The 18171-nt window shown below is 43.8% G+C and overlaps 1 protein-coding gene across 3 annotated transcripts in view; it reads left to right on the top strand.

Annotated features, from left to right (window-relative positions):
* The first annotated feature begins 1802 nt into the window (after window positions 1–1802).
* Window positions 1803–18171, top strand: part of LOC147021255 (cytochrome P450 2D20-like) — a 53100-nt gene continuing 36731 nt past the window's right edge. Inside the window, exons 1-4 of one of the 3 annotated variants that reach the window (XM_085891051.1) lie at window positions 7806–7887; window positions 9755–9781; window positions 9866–10093; window positions 12387–12549. In XM_085891051.1, the coding sequence (XP_085747177.1) occupies window positions 9890–10093; window positions 12387–12549 (367 nt within the window). In that variant the 5' untranslated portion in view covers window positions 7806–7887; window positions 9755–9781; window positions 9866–9889. Of the gene's footprint in view, window positions 1922–7805; window positions 7888–9754; window positions 9782–9865; window positions 10094–12386; window positions 12550–18171 lie in introns of those variants that run through there. The other 2 variants (XM_085891050.1, XM_085891052.1) reach the window with 2 other exon arrangements.

Here is an 18171-nt window from a genome sequence, read left to right on the forward strand (position 1 = left end):
GACCAGCGATAGCCAAGGATTCTCCGAAGAGACCTGGTACCAAAGGAATGAAGTCTCCGTCTCAGGTCCTTGGTCAGAGTCCAAGTCTCACATCGATAGAGCAAGACTGGAAGCACCAAGGACCTGAAAACTCGGACTTTCATCCTCCCGCACAGGTACCGGCAGTGCCACACCCCATTATCCAGTGAATCCATGACTCCCCAGACCCGACCCAGATGTCGATTGACATCTGACTCACAGCCAGCAGAGACATGAATATCACTGCCGAGGTAAGTGAATCTCTCCACGACCTCAACATCCTCACCACAAACAGACAGACAGGACAGCAGCATCCAAGATGTCACCGAAAGCCTGGATCTTAGTTTTGACCCAAGAAACCCGTAATCCCAGCGGCTCCGACTCCCCATTCAGCACCTCGAGGGCCCCCAAAAGGATGTCTAAAGTCTCTGCAAAGACGACTGCATCATCTGCGAAATCAAGGTCAGAGATCTTGACATTACCAATCGATGCACCTCAGTTTGATCTCTCCGACATCCTCCCTAAAATCCAGTCCATACAAGTGCTGAAAAGTGTGGGGCCAGTACACACCCCTGACGAACTCCAGTAACAACTGGAAATAAGTCAGAGATGGTACCACCACACTTCACAGCACTCTCAGTACCAGAGTAGAGTTCAGACATCAGATCGATCGGTTTTGGTGGCACCCCACGAAGACCAAGAAGCCTCCAGAGGACATCCCGATTCACTGAATTGAACGCTTTACAGAGATCAACATAGGCTGAAAGCAGCCCCTGCCAAAACTCTCTTCTGTGTTCGGTGAGGACCAAAAAAAGCAAGGATACAGTTAATCGTTGACCTCTGGTGTAAAGCCTGACTGCTCTGGATGCTGGTGCTCAAGCAGATGGTGGTGAACCCCATCAAGAACTATGACCCTTCCCCACAAACGTAAATTCCCCAGGAGATTGGATGTGAAGGGATTGAAGGCACACCTGAATGCAATTCCAGTTCTGCAGAGGAAGTGTCCAGAGTTGAGTACTTCAAATTCATTGACAGTGCATTTGAAAACTTGAAAGAATGCTTCGCTTCAACCGACCTGACTGTGCACGACTGGAGTGAAATGCTCATCTCCGGTTCATTCAACCCTGACATAGTCAACAAATATCCTGAACTCTCGGTTTCTCTTGAATGAGAACTCGGTTTCTTCCACAATCAGTCTGACTTTGACTGTACCAAATTTGGAGGAATACCGGAAGGTGTTTGCCAACATGGTGCGGAGGTGCACCGCATGTTTCCTCAAATGTAACGTCTTTTCAGATCGCTTGTTGTTTGTCCTGCAAGCTCTTGTGAAGCAGAGCGATCATTCAGCACTCTGCGACTTCGGGCAATAATGTCTCAGAAACGTTTGAATTCAGCAATGATTTGTCACGCGCACCGAGAGCAGGTAGCCGCAATGGACCCCCAAGAGTCATCGCAGTTTTTTATGTGGATCTACCAACAAGCGTGTACATATCTTGGGAAAGTTTTGAGGTCAGCCACCTTACAATTTTTTGACATGTTGACATTATCTTCTTTTTGTCCCTGGGTATCTAAGACGCCGATGGGGGAAAAAAACTTAAATTCGACAATTGCTGCATCTGTGTTTCATACTTTGGATAGGCAATGTCCCCCCCTACCAACAATTCCAAAGCATTCGACGCTCATGCATCCCATAGATTGTCATTACAACTTCAATAATATTTAATCAATAGTCAAACATTGTGTGAGTACAATTAAACAGCCAAAAGGACTCAAATGCAATTCAGGTCACGTACACATTCCATCCACCCACACCCATTTGGCAACTGGAAAGCATAAAATTCCCATCGGTGGTGTGCGCTTTCATTGTGGGACCTCCAGTTTTAAACTCCGGTCATTACTATCGGTGAGTGTATAAACAGTCGTTTCGCCATCGAGCTATCTTTATGGTCATTCAATGAGATACTCCCATTGTTGTAATTTACTTCGGGTTTTGTTGTTGTCATTTCCTTGCACATTTTCTTTTCTATCCTTTGTTCTCCTGCAAAAAAGTCTTGCTGTGTTTGTTGTTGCGGAGAGTGAGATTGTGTGACAAGATGAGCATCGTTACAACTGTTTATGAGAAGTTAGAGTTTACAAAGATTGTTAAAATACGAGTTCAATGTATCAAGTGGTGGATAAACTCAGAAGTTGTGATATTTGTCAAAACTACGTGTTTTATCTAAGTAAGTGGTTAAAGACACACATCCTTTAAATTTGTCTTGTTTACAGTGTGTAGACATGCTAGTAAGACATCACTATTGATTTGCTTTCCCATCGTTTTTTGAGTGCTCCTTGTTCACTTACACATGTAGCTTTACCTCAAACACACATGAAGTTAAACTACAAGGAGTGGAGGAAAATACTCGACCCCTTCCATTGATTGAAGTTTGTTGCATTGAGAGCTGCGGCTCCACGTGTGCATCATGGACAACACGAAGTTTGCGGGTCTGGGTTGCGACAACCCAGGACAATGGAGGACTGTGTCACCAAGACTCCACCGGAATGATACTTCACTCCAACAACCTCAACCGCTGAACGAGCGGAGCCTGAGACGTTGGTGAGAAAGTCCTGTCCTCGGATAGTGGTTCTGCGCGTCTTGTACATTCAAACCGAGTGGACGAGATATCCACTCTACGGCCAAAGACACATAACAATAAAATAAGGACACTCACTTAAACTGTTTCAGGGAAGAAGTTTTGATACTACGATTGTTATTTTTCTTGTAAATATTATTCATATTCATTAATATGTGCTTTGTTACAATGTTATCATTGTTTTTGTTATTTATTACCCTCGGCGAAGGAGAGGATATTGCATTTGGGTTTCTTTCTTCGTCTGTTTGTTACTTGGAAATGTTTTTTTTTTTTTTGGACGAGGATGTTGTTCGCCGCCGTTTGTTTGTGTGTTTGTTTGTGTTTGTCCGTCCGCTCACCTCGAGCTCAAACCGCTCAACCGATCGCTCTGAAATTTTAAGAGATTAATGTCACCGACCCTGCGACGGTCACCCATTGAAGTTTCGTAAAAAAAACAAAATTGGGAGACCGAAAAGGTCTACATCGGCCAATTTGAGCCAAATTTTCCAAAAATCCTCAAATTTCATCCAATTGACTGGAAATTCGAACAGGATTTGCATATCGGGTCAGTCAATTCAAACACCTATTACTTTTGAGATTATCTTAGGTCAGAAGGTCAACATAGTAAGGTCAACCCAAAATAGGCCAAAGTTTTAAATTGTTTCTAAAATTGTCAATTTTCATCCGATTGAATGGAAATTTAAAGACCATTTGCATAACAGGTCGCTGAAGTCAACCACCGATCAATTTTGAGGTCAATTTGGGCCAAATTGGTCCAAATTTTCTAAAATCCTCAATTTTGATCCAATTGACTTGAAATTAGAAGGCCGTTTGCATATGAGGTCGCCGACCTCAACCACCTATTAATGTTGAGGTCAACATAGACCAGAAGGTCAACATTGACCAACTTTCCAAAATCCTCAATTTTCATCCGATTGACTTGAAATTTGAAGAGTATATCAGGTTGCTGAATTCAACTGCCAATTAATTTTAAGGTCAAAAGGTCAACACAGGCATAAATTCTAAAATTGATCGATGGGGTCTTTTGTGTCACCTGGGTCTTTTGCACCATTTGGGTCTTTTGGATCATCTGGGTCTTCAGGGTCTTTTGGTCTTTGGGGTCTTTTGGGTCCTCAGAATCTTCAGGATGTTTTGGGTCTTCTGGGTCCTCTGGGTCTGTTGGGTTTTCAGGTGACTTCTCGTATCCGGATATTTACAAAAATCGAACCAATTCGTCATTGACACACCCAATCTGTCCACCAAGTTTCGTCCGTATCCATCCATCACCTTTTGAGATATTGTGCTCGATATTATTTTTGGCCCCAAGAATCACTTGAAAACTTCTCAGATCGGGATCTGTAATGGGTTCTTCACCAAAATCGAATCAATTCATCCTTGTCACATACTCAACTCAATCCATCCACAACTTTTTGAGATATCCTGCACACTTGGACGTACGAGCCAATTTTTTTTAGGGGGGTGGCTACAGATTTCCCTGAATGATGGCCACGTTGCCCTAATGTAGACTTCGCTAGCACGCAGATTTACTCCTGGAACTGTTGTCACTTCCCCTAAGCTCAGTGGTTGTGGTGCGTGTGTGTGCGCACGTGCGTGCGTTCCACTACAGGCCATAGAACAATTAAAAAAATTCGCTTGAGTCACATGAATGATTAAAGTCACAAAATTTTATTGACAAAAACTATCAAAAGGAATTGAAACTTCAGAAGAAGGGGGATGACCTGTTGTTCCTGTGACCAAATATGTCAACTAGATGATATTCGTAGACTACTTACACTGTGCATTCTTGAGAAGGATTTGGTGTGAGCCAACTCCTCTGGCAGCAAATTTTTAGTTGAAATACAAAAATTGAAATCAAATGGAACACCAAATAAACCAGGTACTGCATTGGAGTCATCAGAAGGAACCTGAACAAGCAAAAAGCAAAGATGAAGTCATCAGAGGAACTTGGAGAGGACTCGGATCTCAACTGCTACTCCTCTACCTTCAAACCCATCGAGGTGCAGCCAAATGAGCCTTATTTTTTTTTTAAATGTGAAAAAGAACGCAGATTCAAAAAATTAAATAATTCTGCCTGCCAGACGATACGTCCGATCAGGTTGAAATTTAAAACGTATTGTTATGTTTGTGGGGGGTTAAATATTCCCATAGAGCAAAATAGGAATGTATTGAGTAGCATGGTCCATGTGTGAGTAGTTAGCCCATGTTGATGTAATAAGTAGGGAAACGTCAACTCAATAATTGTCTTGTTTGAATGTGCACCATACAGCAGGTGGTGCGTGGTAAGAGGGATTATGATTAGGGAAATTGTGCATATAACCTTGGTGTCAACCTCGACTGGGGGTCCCAGGAGACTTTGCAACTGAATGGGGGTGGAGCCACAGATGCCTTCCAGGAGTGGAGCATTGCCCTGGGAGTGGAGGGAGGAGCCGGTTCGGGTGGTTGGGGTTCAATAGGGGATGCCTGTGGAAGTCTGAGTGGTTTAGAGAGGCTGTGGTAAAACCTGAGGGAGGAAAAGAGTGTGGAGGAGTGCTTTCTCGAAGGAGGTCGTCCTGCCTGCCTGTCTTCGACCTGTCGCTGCCCATTTTGTCTGCCAGCCTTCACCACCCTGTGCTTGTTCATCGCCCAGAGCCTGTTGGTCATCCTGCCCATCACATCATCATCCCTCCTCATCGTCCAGCTCATCATCTCCTCATTGCCTGCTCTTCCCCGCTACCATCAGAGCTGAGTCCCTCGGTTTTGTCCCCTTACCATCAGTGACTAAATCTGTGTGTGTGGTGCCATAGGTTTAATTCACATCGTATATAGTTATTTATTAATTGCATTTCCTTCCATCCCATCCCAACCCGCCATCGTCTCCTCACGATTAACATTTCCTAGTTATTTTGCAGGAGTTTAACTGTTCGAAACATCACGTATTTTAACCTACCGACATGACGAGCTCAACATTAGTTGAGTCGTTTCTGCTTCAATATGTTCCCCATCACTACGAGATAATAACTTTGAAGTTTCACATCAATTGATGCAGCGGTTCAAGAGAGAGGGTTTAAAAATATATATATTTTCCTTTAATCCAATATGGCTGCCAAACCATGTGACAATTATTCATGAACACCCTGGTATCTCCAAAGCTTGAGGAACAGGTATGTGAAGTTTCACCTCTATGTCCAGCCGTTCTCTGGAAGATTTTAAAGGTTTTAGGGGAAATCTGATATATGGCTGCCAAACCATGTGACCCATGACATGATAGGTGGGAAACTTTTTGTTCCTCATGGATAGACGGTCACACCTGTAAAGTTTCTCCTCAATCTGTTCGACGTTTTCAGAGATTTTTGAAAGTTCTTTTTAAAACAAAAATATGGCCGCCACACCACGTGACCTATGATGTCATAATTATCATTAGAACATTCTTTTTTTTATTTAAAAAAAAATTGTCATAAAAGTCATTTTTAAACACTTTTGAACAAACTAAAGAATCGAACTAAGGGCAATTTCAAAATGGGTAACTAATAATTGATGTTTTCCTGGTTAACTAATAATAGCTCTTAGGTAACAAGAACAGCCGACAAACAAACACGCGAAACCCGTTCAATAAACTGCTACTAGGAAATCCTGAGACAACGCACTGACTGCTTCCCCCGAAGGCCGATGAGAACATACCTGCTCACGAAGTCCCAGAGTCCGCAGACGGTTTCCGCAGAGGAATGCAACCTTTCATAAACATAATCCGGTAACGCGAACAGTCAATCAGCAAGTTGTTAAGAATCCTTTTGATCAGAACTTCAGAGGTCCCAGGGCCGTGCGCAGATTCTTTGCCTGACCATAACGTGCTGGAGATTGTCCTGCCATCTGCTACTTGCGTTTCTGTGCATGTGTGATTGCGTAACACGCATTCAAGGATGGAAATACATCATTTTGAAAGTGCTTGAGGGTGGGATTTTTTTGCCTTTGCCTACAAACAAACAAACAGACAGGAGTAAAAACATAACCTCCTAGTCCTTCCACCTCCAGTGGTGAATGTAAGAAACATGAACAAACAAACAAACAAACACACAAACAGACACTTCTCAAATTATGTACTGTATAGTTTGACCAGCTGAGTAAATTTATTGATTTCAGATGTGATTTTGAAATTTTTTTTTTCCTGATCATTGTATTTCTTTGGAATGACTTGCATCTAATATTCTGTTGCAATTCTTTAAACCTTGTCCGTCGCATCTTTCACACTTTTGAAAGCATGTTTAAGTTTCTTGTTAATATTTAGTTTCATTCAAACTTCTGGGATGTCCTCAAGCCTAATCGGTTGCTTATACCAACAAAAATTGCGTTAAAATGTCTTGAACACGATTTCAACATGAGGTCGTAAAAGCTGCAATTTACAAACAACAGGAGAGATGCAAAGGAGCTATATTGATTGAAACAGCAATCCACAATAAAGATTTTTTTTTTAAACAAGTGAGGGAGGAAGTTGTAGTTGAGATGATTGCCTGGGCCTGCTGTCTCCCAACTACAAGTCCATGTGATCAGTCATTTGCTTTTTCGCAGACTGTAGTCTCATACGTGATTTACTTACTGGTTTTCAATCCTGGTGCTGATATAACGGTTTAGGTAGCTGCCTTAAGAATTTAGGAGTCTGAGTTTGAGCCCCTGTTGTGCCAAAACTCAGCTATCATTCTGAGGTTGTCAAAATGAGTACCAGCTTACTGGAAACAGAGGGCACTGCATCAGCTGCGCAGCCACACTCCCAGCAATGATGCAGCCACAGGCAGTGCATGAAGTTATGATAAATTGGCTTTCAGAAGTAATTCATTTTTAAGGAAGTTTCCTTTTTTTTTTTTCCATTTTCTTTTTTGGTTTGATTTATCTTCCAGGCCGCCTGCAGTGAATGGAATTCCCTTTTCCTAACTAATAGTCGTTGAACCTCGCGGGGTGTGAATTGGTTCAATGACTGTTTGGCAAGTGAATGTTTATGAAAATCTCTGATCTCATTTGGAAAATGCTGTTTTGTTTTCCAAGGTGTGTTCAGTTGCAGCTTGTCATTCAAATGTGATGATGTAAATGGCTTTTCATTGCAACTCTTGGCAAGTAGTCATGTAAATTCCTTTATATGAAAGTGTAGTGTGGTTTACTCTTCGGTTTGCACTTTGCCTAACCTTCCTGAAGCAATAACAACTACACCTCAAGGCAAGACAAAAAGAGCAGACATTAAAGGTTGGACATGCCGTGAGAGCAATACTTCTTATGTGGTGACTTCAATTGTCATCACGCCAGTTGGCTAGGTGTGGGTACCTCTCTCACCTGCCATGGCACCTCAGCAAAAGCTTTCTGCGACTCATTGGGACTGACTCAATCGGTCAACTTCCCGACCCGGATCTCAACCAATGGTACTCCATCTCTTCTGGATCTGATTTTGACAAATTTCCCTGACAATATCTGCTGCTCTTCCTTCGCTCCAATTGGTTCTTCTGACCACGTCCTTGTTAAAGTGGACATCTCTCTGGCTGTTATCAGAGAACCACCTCACCGCCGTCGAGTCTGGCATTTCACTCAAGCCGACTGGCAGGGTCTCCGAGCAGCCATCAAACTTATAGACTGGTCTCCTATTACTACTTTCTCAAACATCAACTCATCCTGGGAATTCTTTCAAAGAAACTTGCTCTCCCTCATGCACAGATTTATCCCCTCTTGTGTTCAGTTGTCTTACCCTTCCTCCCGCCCTTGGTTTACTGAAGCTTGTGGCGAGGCAGTTGTCCTGAAACAACTTGCCTTTGCCTCATGGAAAGCAAACCCAACTGAGGGCAATCTCAGTTCTTTCCACAAAGCTCGGAACAAGTGTGTATCTACCCTCAGGAGAGCCAGAAAACAACATCTTTCTCATCTCAAGTCTGAACTCTCAAACCTCTCTCCCTCCTCAAAATCCTGGTGGCGTTTAATCAAATCTGTTTCTGGTGTATGTTCCCCTCCATCCCCTCCCTTACCTCAAATGGCCGCACTGCTGATTCCACACGTGATAAAGCTGAATGTCTAAACTCGGTGTTTGCAGCTAAATCTTGTGTCCTAAACCCATCACTATCTCTACCCACTTTACCCAGTCGCACCCAACTGTCCCTGGACTCTGTATCCTTTTCTCCTGACAATGTGGAGAGCTTGCTTTCAAACCTCGAGTCAGATTCTGCAACCGGTCCAGACGGCATCAGCCCACGTGTCCTCAAAGCCTGCTCTTCTGCTCTTGCTCACCCTCTCTCTGTTCTATTCACCCTCTCATTTGCCCAAGGTCATCTGCCATCTGCTTGGAAATCTGCTAACATCACTGCCCTGCATAAAAAAGGTGCAAAAACAGATCCCTATAACTACAGACCAATCAGCCTTCTCCCAATCATCAGCAAGGTTATGGAATCCATCACCGCTTCAGATATGAAATCCTTCCTCTTCTCCAATGGCTTGATTTCCAATCATCAATTTGGTTTCAGACCAGGTCACTCTACCCTGGATATGCTGCTTCTGCTCTCCCATCAATGGATGGAGGTCCTCAATGCCAGACAGGAAATCTGAGCCGTATCCCTGGACATATCACGTGCTTTTGACACAGTCTGGCACCCTGCCCTACTCACCAAACTCTCTTCCCATGGTATTCAAGGCCATCTCCACTCATGGCTCGCAGACTTCCTCTCCTGTCGCAGTCAACGTGTGGCCCTAAATGGAGTTCTTTCATCCCCTCTTCCTGTCCAAGCTGGAGTTCCTCAAGGTAGCGTTCTGGGCCCTGTTCTTTTTCTCGTTTTCATCAATGATCTCTCGGACTCTCTGGAAAATCCTCTATTTCTCTTTGCCGACGACTCCACCCTCTGCCGTACCATCTGTCATCCCTCAGACCGGCAAGCAGCAGCTTCTTCACTCACTGCAGATCTGGATAAAATCACAAACTGGTCCAACACGTGGAACATGTCTTTCAATCCAGACAAATCTCACACTCTCACTATGTCTCTTCGAAAGAACCGTTTACAAAACCCCCCCATCCACTTTCTCAACAATCCTCTGGAAGAAGTCTTTTCTTTCAAGCTTCTAGGTCTCACTATCTGCCATGACCTTTCCTGGGAAAGTCACATTTTCATCTCCTTTGCCTACCCACTACCCAGGCACAACCAGTGTTTGTGAATGTTGAACCTTGACACCAAAGACAGCAAAAATATTTTTAAAGTATAATGATTCTTTTTTTGCAGGTTTTGGAAATTCGATTTGATGTGATGGCTGAATTTTTACCTGGATATGGCTCTGTGCCTGTGGGAACTGCGCTGCTCATTGCTGGGCCAATCTTGGTGATCGTCCTCCTAAGATTATTGACCAAGAAATCGAAACGTGGCATCTTTCCTCCTGGACCCCGAGGATGGCCCATTGTAGGGAACTTGCTGGACATCGACTTGTCTGCACCTTACAAAACATTACAAGAGGTACTGATAAATGATATTTGATAAATGATAAACGCAGGTTATTGATTAATGGGATTCATGCAGCTGGCTTGGTGGTATCTCCGCTATATGGAGTAAAATATTTTCTCCAATCGTAATTTGTTTCCATTTCATTGCGAGAACCGTAGCTTTGCTGGATTGATTTTTATTTTATTGTCATTGATATTGATTATTGATTTTTAGACTTCTTTTGTTTTTTGTTTTTTTTAAAGTTTCTGGATTGGACTAATTTCATTTCTATTTAATATCATCAATTTGATTAAATATTACTAATTCATCAACTTTATATTGGGAAGTACATGCCACTCTTTATATAGGTACCCAGCTCATACTTAGCCAAACAACCATTTGCAATGACCGCGTTCCCCATAAACATGCCGCTCTATCAAGCTACATTTAGCAAAATTTTGAACTTTTTTTGATAAACCCTTTCGCAGCTATTCATACGATGCCCGGCGTTACAAGCTGTTAAAGGCATCATTTGATGCCTTATTATTGCGCGCAAAAATTTCAAATATTTTTGCCATGCAAATACTCTGCCAACCACCTCCTGTGGGTACCACCTCCGCTCTTTTTTTGTCAGTACCCATTTTATCACGATGGACAGTAGTTGCAGTTCTACGCCTCTAATCTCTCCGTGACCTTGGTGAACTGCTATGGGCATTAAATGATTTCCTACCTCCTCCCAATCTCCATCACCCACGATCATGTTCCTCGGTGCTCGTCTCGTCATGAAGGAGGATAGACCATAGATCTGTTTCTGCATCTCTTTATCTCCCCCATGTTAGCCAGATGGCGAGGTGACGTGACAACCGTAGGGTGCTGTTGTCGACCAATTTTATTGAGTTGTTTACTGTTATACTCATGCTAAACGACTCTAATTGCCGAAGATAAGAATGTTGGCGGGGGATGGGGAGGAACTAGATAAACTTTTATGCTGGATCATTTTCGTGGTAGAGTCCACAGAATGTAGCTTTTACATGTCACCCCGCACACAAAGCAAAAAGTGGGGTTCAGCAATTGTTTAAAATGTCTTTGGTTGTGCGGCCTGCGACGAGCTAAGGAATTTTGGTTCCGGCCCGTTATCAAAAATATTTTGGGATCCTTGGTCTATCCTAAATATAATAAAATAATGATGTGACATTTTTGGAATTGAATACTTTATTTCAAGCTGGATACAAGAAAAAAAGAAAAACAAATTGGGCATGTTTTAAATCTGCAAAGTTATTTAGTGATCTTCGTTCGTTCGATCTTCTGAAATTTTATGTTATTTTGATTTCATATTATTTTGAATTGAATTGGTAAAAAAAAAAAAAAGCTTGAAAGTGAATAAATGCTATTGAAAGGAGTTGAAGTACGAACAGTAATAACGAAGTTCATGAGAGAGAGAGAGAGAGAGAGAGAGAGAGAGAGAGAGAGAGAGAGAGAGAGAGAGAGAGAGAGAGAGAGAGAGAGAGAGAGAGAGAACGAGAGAGAGAGAGAGAGAGAGAGAGAACGAGAGAGTGAGAGAGAGAGAGAGAGAGAGAGAGAGAGAGAGAGAGAGAGAGAGAGAGAGAGAGAGAGAGAGAGAACGAGAGAGAGAGAGAGAGAGAGAGAGAGAGAACGAGAGAGAGAGAGAGAGAGAGAGAGAGAGAGAGAGAGAGAGAGAGAGAGAGAGAGAGAGAGAGAGAGAGAGAGAGAGAGAGAGAGAGAGAGAGAGAGAGAGAGAGAGAGAGAGAGAGAGAGAGAGAGTGAGAGAGAGAGAGAGAGAGAGAGAGAGAGAGAGAGAGAGAGAGAGAGAACGAGAGAGAGAGAGAGAACGAGAGAGAGAGAGAGAGAACGAGAGAGAGAGAGAGAACGAAAACAAGTTGATGTTGAAGTTTTTTTTTTTTTTTCCACTTAACCAAACTGACTGTAAAGTTAAGTCTGGAGGAACTAGTTTACTTGATTGTGAAACAGTTGATTGAAATCATTGATGGTGGTTTTAGGAATGCCAAATAGTCAGTGAAGGCAATGTCAAACCACCCAGGATAACCCTTGCCAATAAACTGCTGCGGTGGTAAAAAGTGTGGTACCTATCATCTCATCATTATCATCACTTGGCTAATCCTTATGATTGAATCGCAGTGAATGCTTCTGGATGGTCGAGACTACTACATATTATTATTTTGGGTTTGTCATTGCAACTATTTTGAGATACCAGATCACCACGACCCGGTCTCTCTCTTATGGAGAAACGGGTGTCGTGCTGTTCCTCTATGGGATTGCATTTCATCCACAGTATGTTGCTTCTCAGTTTGCAGGTAAATATGGCCCTGTGTACAGCATACAAATGGGAGGTACGACTGCAGTGGTTCTTGTCGGATATGATGTGATCCATGAAGCTCTGGTAGGTCATGCAGATGAGTTCGCAGCTCGTCCTGTTGTGGCCTTGATACAAGACTCGGATGTGTCTGGTGGTAAGTGGACATTTTTTTTACACATTTCAGTAAAAATTGTATCAAGATTCCAATGGGTGAACTGAATATATTTATTTCATAAAACTGTAATTGGATATTTGAGTCTCTTCGTCATTGTGTTTTGGATGATGAGAGTAATGGCTTGGCACGCAACACGAAGAGTTGAAGACAACAGTTTTGTGATACATTGTTAGTCTCAGAACAGGTAACAGTGATCTGGGTATAGTTTGACCAGGGTGAAGGAGTGTAACACAAGTGTAGGATGAAAAGTCTGACAAAGAACTTATGTCGTGTTGAAAAAAAAAAAAAAAACAGGACGATAGGAGAGAGATGATTACTGATCTAATAATTAACCCTAACAAGAACAAAGGTCATTTAAAGAAAAATAAAAAGAATCAGCCTGAGGCTTCCAATGCATCACTGTTTATTAACCCCACAATGATAAGGATTATACTGTTGCGGTTCTCGGAACCGCATGCATCCAACAGATAGTGGTTCCAAAACAGTTATTCCATTAATATGTGTAGATAGTCCCTTCCCTTTTGTCTGGCGGGACATCAGGGGCATGCGTTGCGAGGATCTCATAGCTCAGTTTGCTTTCATCATTTCTTCTTCATTTCATTTCTGACTTCATTCCTCTTCTTTTCTGCTTATTTCTGAGTTAAATCTGAATTTGGGTCCTCGCGGAGGCCAACACGTGCAGCATGGCTGCGAGGAAACCGCGATACCCTCACAATAACGGCACCGCACGAGCATTACCAGCGCAGAGCTCCCGTCCTCAAGCGATCCCTCAACCCAACTTGTGCGGCGAGTTATACAATATGCTCAGCAGCTCGAGATGATCGACTCGAGCTTCCGATGATCTGGGGGGAGATTGCTGGTTGCATTGAAAAGGGATACGAATGAATATCTCTTAAGAGGCTGTACGGATGGTGTTTTGCACAACACAGAAGCAAATGACCCAATATCGGAAAGAGCGTGGCTCGTAGCTTGGTGCCAATAGCGACATCGTCAGAGGCCGGTAATCGTAAAACGACAACCACACCACGTTGTGCATGAAATGGGAGGAACGTACTTTCAACCCTTTTCTGGACTAATTATATCAATCGGGCGAAGGCATGTTGTACAGCTGGGGCCACGTTGGCGTACACGTTGCAGGCACATTGACCAGCGCTGGTCTGGGAGCCTGAGCAGGCGTGCGGGACCAAAGCCACCCTCGGCCGGTCGTCAGGACACAGCCTGGGGGGTGGGGGGGGGGGGTTTCAAGGCAATTTATGATGCGGAGTTCAGTCATGTTGTGGGGTCGGAGCGAAACGGATCCACGGCACAGGGTCGTCTTGCTGGAAATGGAATGTTGAGGTTTCCAGTCATCGCGGGCGGGCTACGCAGGGGATTGGGGCCAATCAGAGCCCCCAATTCGGGTGACGACACAGCACTTTGGGGGTGGCCCCCCGCCCCACACCGTGGGGCCTATAAAAGTCCGAGCGGAGCCTTCGATCTCTCTCTGCCCTGCCTCGCCTCCCGCTCAAGCTGTTCCGCCTCCTCCTCTCCGCCCACATGTCGCTGAGTCCACCCACCCAGATGGTCCCGCCTTCCACTCCGTCCACGCCCTCTCAACTCCGCCTTCTCCACCCACGTCCCTCCTTCACGCCGATGGTTGCGTTGCATTCTCTAGATGACGCTTTTCACGAGTTGCCACGAAGCAAGAGATGATGCACCAGCTGTCGGGGGGTACTGCACCATGGAGCATCCCTCCAAACGTATTGGTGGCGCATTTGGGCAAGTGTGCAAAGGTACCGAGAGACCGTAGCCTCAACTCCTCTCCTGTCTTGCTGCAATAATTCCTCTTCATCGAGTTGTGTGTGTGTGTGTGTGTCCTGAGGCCTGTCCACATAAGTAAGGCTGTAGAGTGTAGAAGATTATTATTATTATTATTATTATTATTATTATTATTATTATTATTTCGCGTTAAGTCTGCTCTGTGTCCCCTTTTTGTAAGTTGCTTGTTTATTGTCGCACCACACCTTTCTTCCCTCTCAATGCTTGCACACCCAAATAAATCTATTCCTTGTACCACATACCTTTCCTCACCCCATTGTTAATAAATTATTATGAGAAATGTTCCCTGCTCGTTTTTGTCTTTTCCTTCATTGATCCAACATGGTCCAAATCCTAGCTTAGCCGGGACTTTATTCCCAACGTTCCGTTCCTTTTATCTGGTACATCCTTGGCAGTGTTGCTCGGCTGCATCCGATCCGGTCCGGTAAAGTGATTCAGTTCAGACAAGGCGTACCGAGGGTATGTTCCCCGGTAATTAAATCACGTGATTAATTAGGTAACCCGGTTAATCCATATACGGGAGGACCCTAGGTGACGCGGTTGAGTTATTGGCATCCATGGTCAGTAAGCGACCCTCCGCGTGACAGAATTATCCGTGTGTGACGGACTACAATTCCGGGGAGTCTGGTGGGAGCCGAGATAGCTACCCCCCTCCCCCCTCGTGGTCTTCTCACCCGACACCCAGCCCGCAACAATACTAACCTCAGGAAAACATTGTGAATCACCAACTGAAGTAGCTTACATTTCTGTAAATCCCTCATATTGTCTATAACTGCATCCTCAACATGCTCAATGTATTGCCACAAGCCGTGCCGGCTGGAATGAACGGATTATCGGGGATAAAACCCCGCCTAAACTCAGATCCGAACCATGCTGGACCAATTCAAGAAGGGACGGAAACAATCTGGGAACATTTCTACAATTGTTTAATTAAAATAAAAAGACACAGGGAAGACTTAACACGGATATGCAAGTAATATTTACAATAATCAAAAACAAACACTTAAACAGTTTCTACTTATAAGACGGGCCCACTCGCAGACACACACACAAACGAAAATGAACCCAGAGTTCTTTATTGGGCCCTCACAGCCGAGGAGAGAGAGGAGCTGTTCGGTCAGAGTCCGGCTGGGTACCTGACCGTCGGAGGAAGGGGGTGCTCCGTGATGCGGAACCTGACAATGGTCGCTGGTTTCGTCCCCAGTCGCACGTGTGTGACTCGAGGTTCATGGCGGAGTTTGGGTGGTGACATGCCGGGGTCCACGGAGGGGGGTCAGGGTTGCTCTTTCCTTCCTTGTAGAGGCCCAGCTGAGACGCGTTCGCCGCCTCGGCGACCTTCTGAACCGCGAGATCTTGCATTGGCACATCATGGTGCGAGAAGGCAGCTGGTTGGTGGTGCATCATGATGAGCCGAGGGGTCATGCAGATGGGATGGTTGTTAGATGGCTTGTGAGATGTAATAACCTAACAAAAAGAAATCGCAACACACGCCTTTGATTCTCCCACTAGACAAAAGGAAGGGGATCTGTCTCACATGTACTTAACAGCATAACTAACTTTTGGGACCTGTATGTTAAATATACATGGTTTCCAGATCCGTAACAATATATACATATTGTTTTTTTACATGTTTCTTTCAATTGTAATGTGTTTATTTATAGCTGCCACCAACCTTCCTCTATATTTCCTCGAAGCCCAGGAACCGAACCACCCTTTTCCCATTGGCATTTCATTTTCATGATCACGGTTTTAGCTATCGAGGAACTTTCCAAGAACCGAACTGCCATGGTACTTGAGGGTTTACTGCATAGCATGATATTTCAAAAAGTTATCAATGGTGGATGAGTTGGGTAGGTGGCAAGAACAAGCTGATTAGATTTTGGTTCAGGTCCGGATCCAGATCTTGCCTATCAGCGGGATACAAAATGTAAACTGTTCACCTGGCAGAGGTATGCGCTCTCTACCAATTGTTCCTTTCCAGTTACAACCAAGTGTTCATGGTGATAAAGTAATAATGTAACAATTAAATGCTGAATTCCACTCTCTCTACCAAACTATCACCGCTAAAAGACCATATGTTTTTATTATGTTTACAAAATACCATAATTTTTCATTCTTTCTCCCACCATCCCTTTCCAGTTATCTATCCTATCCCATTCCTCTCCTGTTATCTTGCCATGCCCTTCAAATGTGCACATGCGTACAATACAGATAACCTGCTAAACGCAATGTCACTCTCGTATTTTTTCAGTCCATGCCCACTGATTTGTCATGATTTGGTGACCATCAGGATGACAATAACAGTAAACTGCATGCAGAGGGTTTCTATGTTTTTGGTATTGTACTAGCTGTGTGCTCTTTTCATCCAACCTGACAGAGTTCAAAAAGACATTGCTCACACCAGTTCATTTTATTTCATATGCAGTCTGCAGCTGCTGGTTGCATCATCGCTGGGAACATGGCTGTGCCATTCATGCTATGCCCTATGTACGTTAGGGCAGGAATATTTTCAGTAATTCGTTCAGGGTGCCAGCAATAGCTTGCCGACGTCTTACTAAGGACACCGGGGGATCTTTAACATCCACCCAACTCATGCTGGTAGATAGGATGCCCAGTTTAACATCTTTTCGAGGGATGGCACACACATTGATTCCTCGGTCGTCTGCGAAACACCAGGGTGACAATTTATAGTGAAGCCGTGATTCAAACCCATGCTAGACAGCTCAGTCACGTGTCCATACCTCCAGAGTCTAGACCAGGGTTGTTCAATACTCTCATCACTCGCCACTTGTGGCAAAACGACCACAGACATGTTGCAAATTGATGTTCTTCAAAAGTTGTATTCTTTTTATTTTGTTTTGTAAACAGTTGCGTTGGTGCATCAGTCATCAGACGGCACCAGCAGGTTGCCTGTGCACCCAATATGATTTCGCATTCGATAACTAGACGGTATTTATAGAAGGACTTGGTGCAAGCCAACTCTTCTGTTTTTTTTAAGGTTGTTGTTTATATTTTTTTGATCCAATATGTTTGCCAGACTAGTGACTGATGATGTCACTTTTATCAAACGAGATTTCCTACGGATAGCTGATGAATTAGTTAAAGTTTTGTATTGATCAGTAAAGCGGTTTAAGAGAAGGAGATTTACAAAGATTTTTGCTTCGATCCAATATGGCTGCCAGACCAGTGACGTATGATGTCATTTTTTTTTATCAAACTTTATTTTGGCTGTAATAGGAAACTTCTCGTTCAGTAGTTTGTCTCGACTGATACAGACTGTATAAGTCAGAAAACATAGGTTGCGACACGATCTGAGTCGTATATGTCTACTCTATCTCAAAAAAAAGTGCCGGTTGTAGTGCTATGATAGCAGATGTGATGAAGTAAAGAACCCAAGTCTGTGGTGGGCAGTTTCACAAGTTGTGAGAAGCCTTTGGAGGACACAAACACAAGCAGTCTGGATGGGCTGGCTGCTGATAATAGATCATCGTTGAAGTCTCCCAGGACAACAGTTGGCATTGCTTGATGGGGAATGGTGGAAAAGTAATTGTCCAAGATGGGCAAAAATGTCATTGGAAGGTTTGGACATCGGTTGACAGCGACAAGACATATCCTGAGATTGGAACATGTGGTTATCGTGACACTCTTCACTTCCAGTAGAGTAGCGTGTGAGATGTTGTTGCTTTCAGGAAGTAGTGCTGTGGCACATGCTATCATGATTCCACCATTGGATAGGTCTTGACTGCCGGTAGTGACACGGTCCTACCTGACGACACTCCTTCG

Source organism: Eptatretus burgeri, chromosome 8 (genome assembly GCF_056783735.1).
Source record: "Eptatretus burgeri isolate ZD-2024b chromosome 8, Ebu_testis_v1, whole genome shotgun sequence".
Taxonomy (NCBI): Eukaryota; Metazoa; Chordata; class Myxini; order Myxiniformes; family Myxinidae; genus Eptatretus; species Eptatretus burgeri.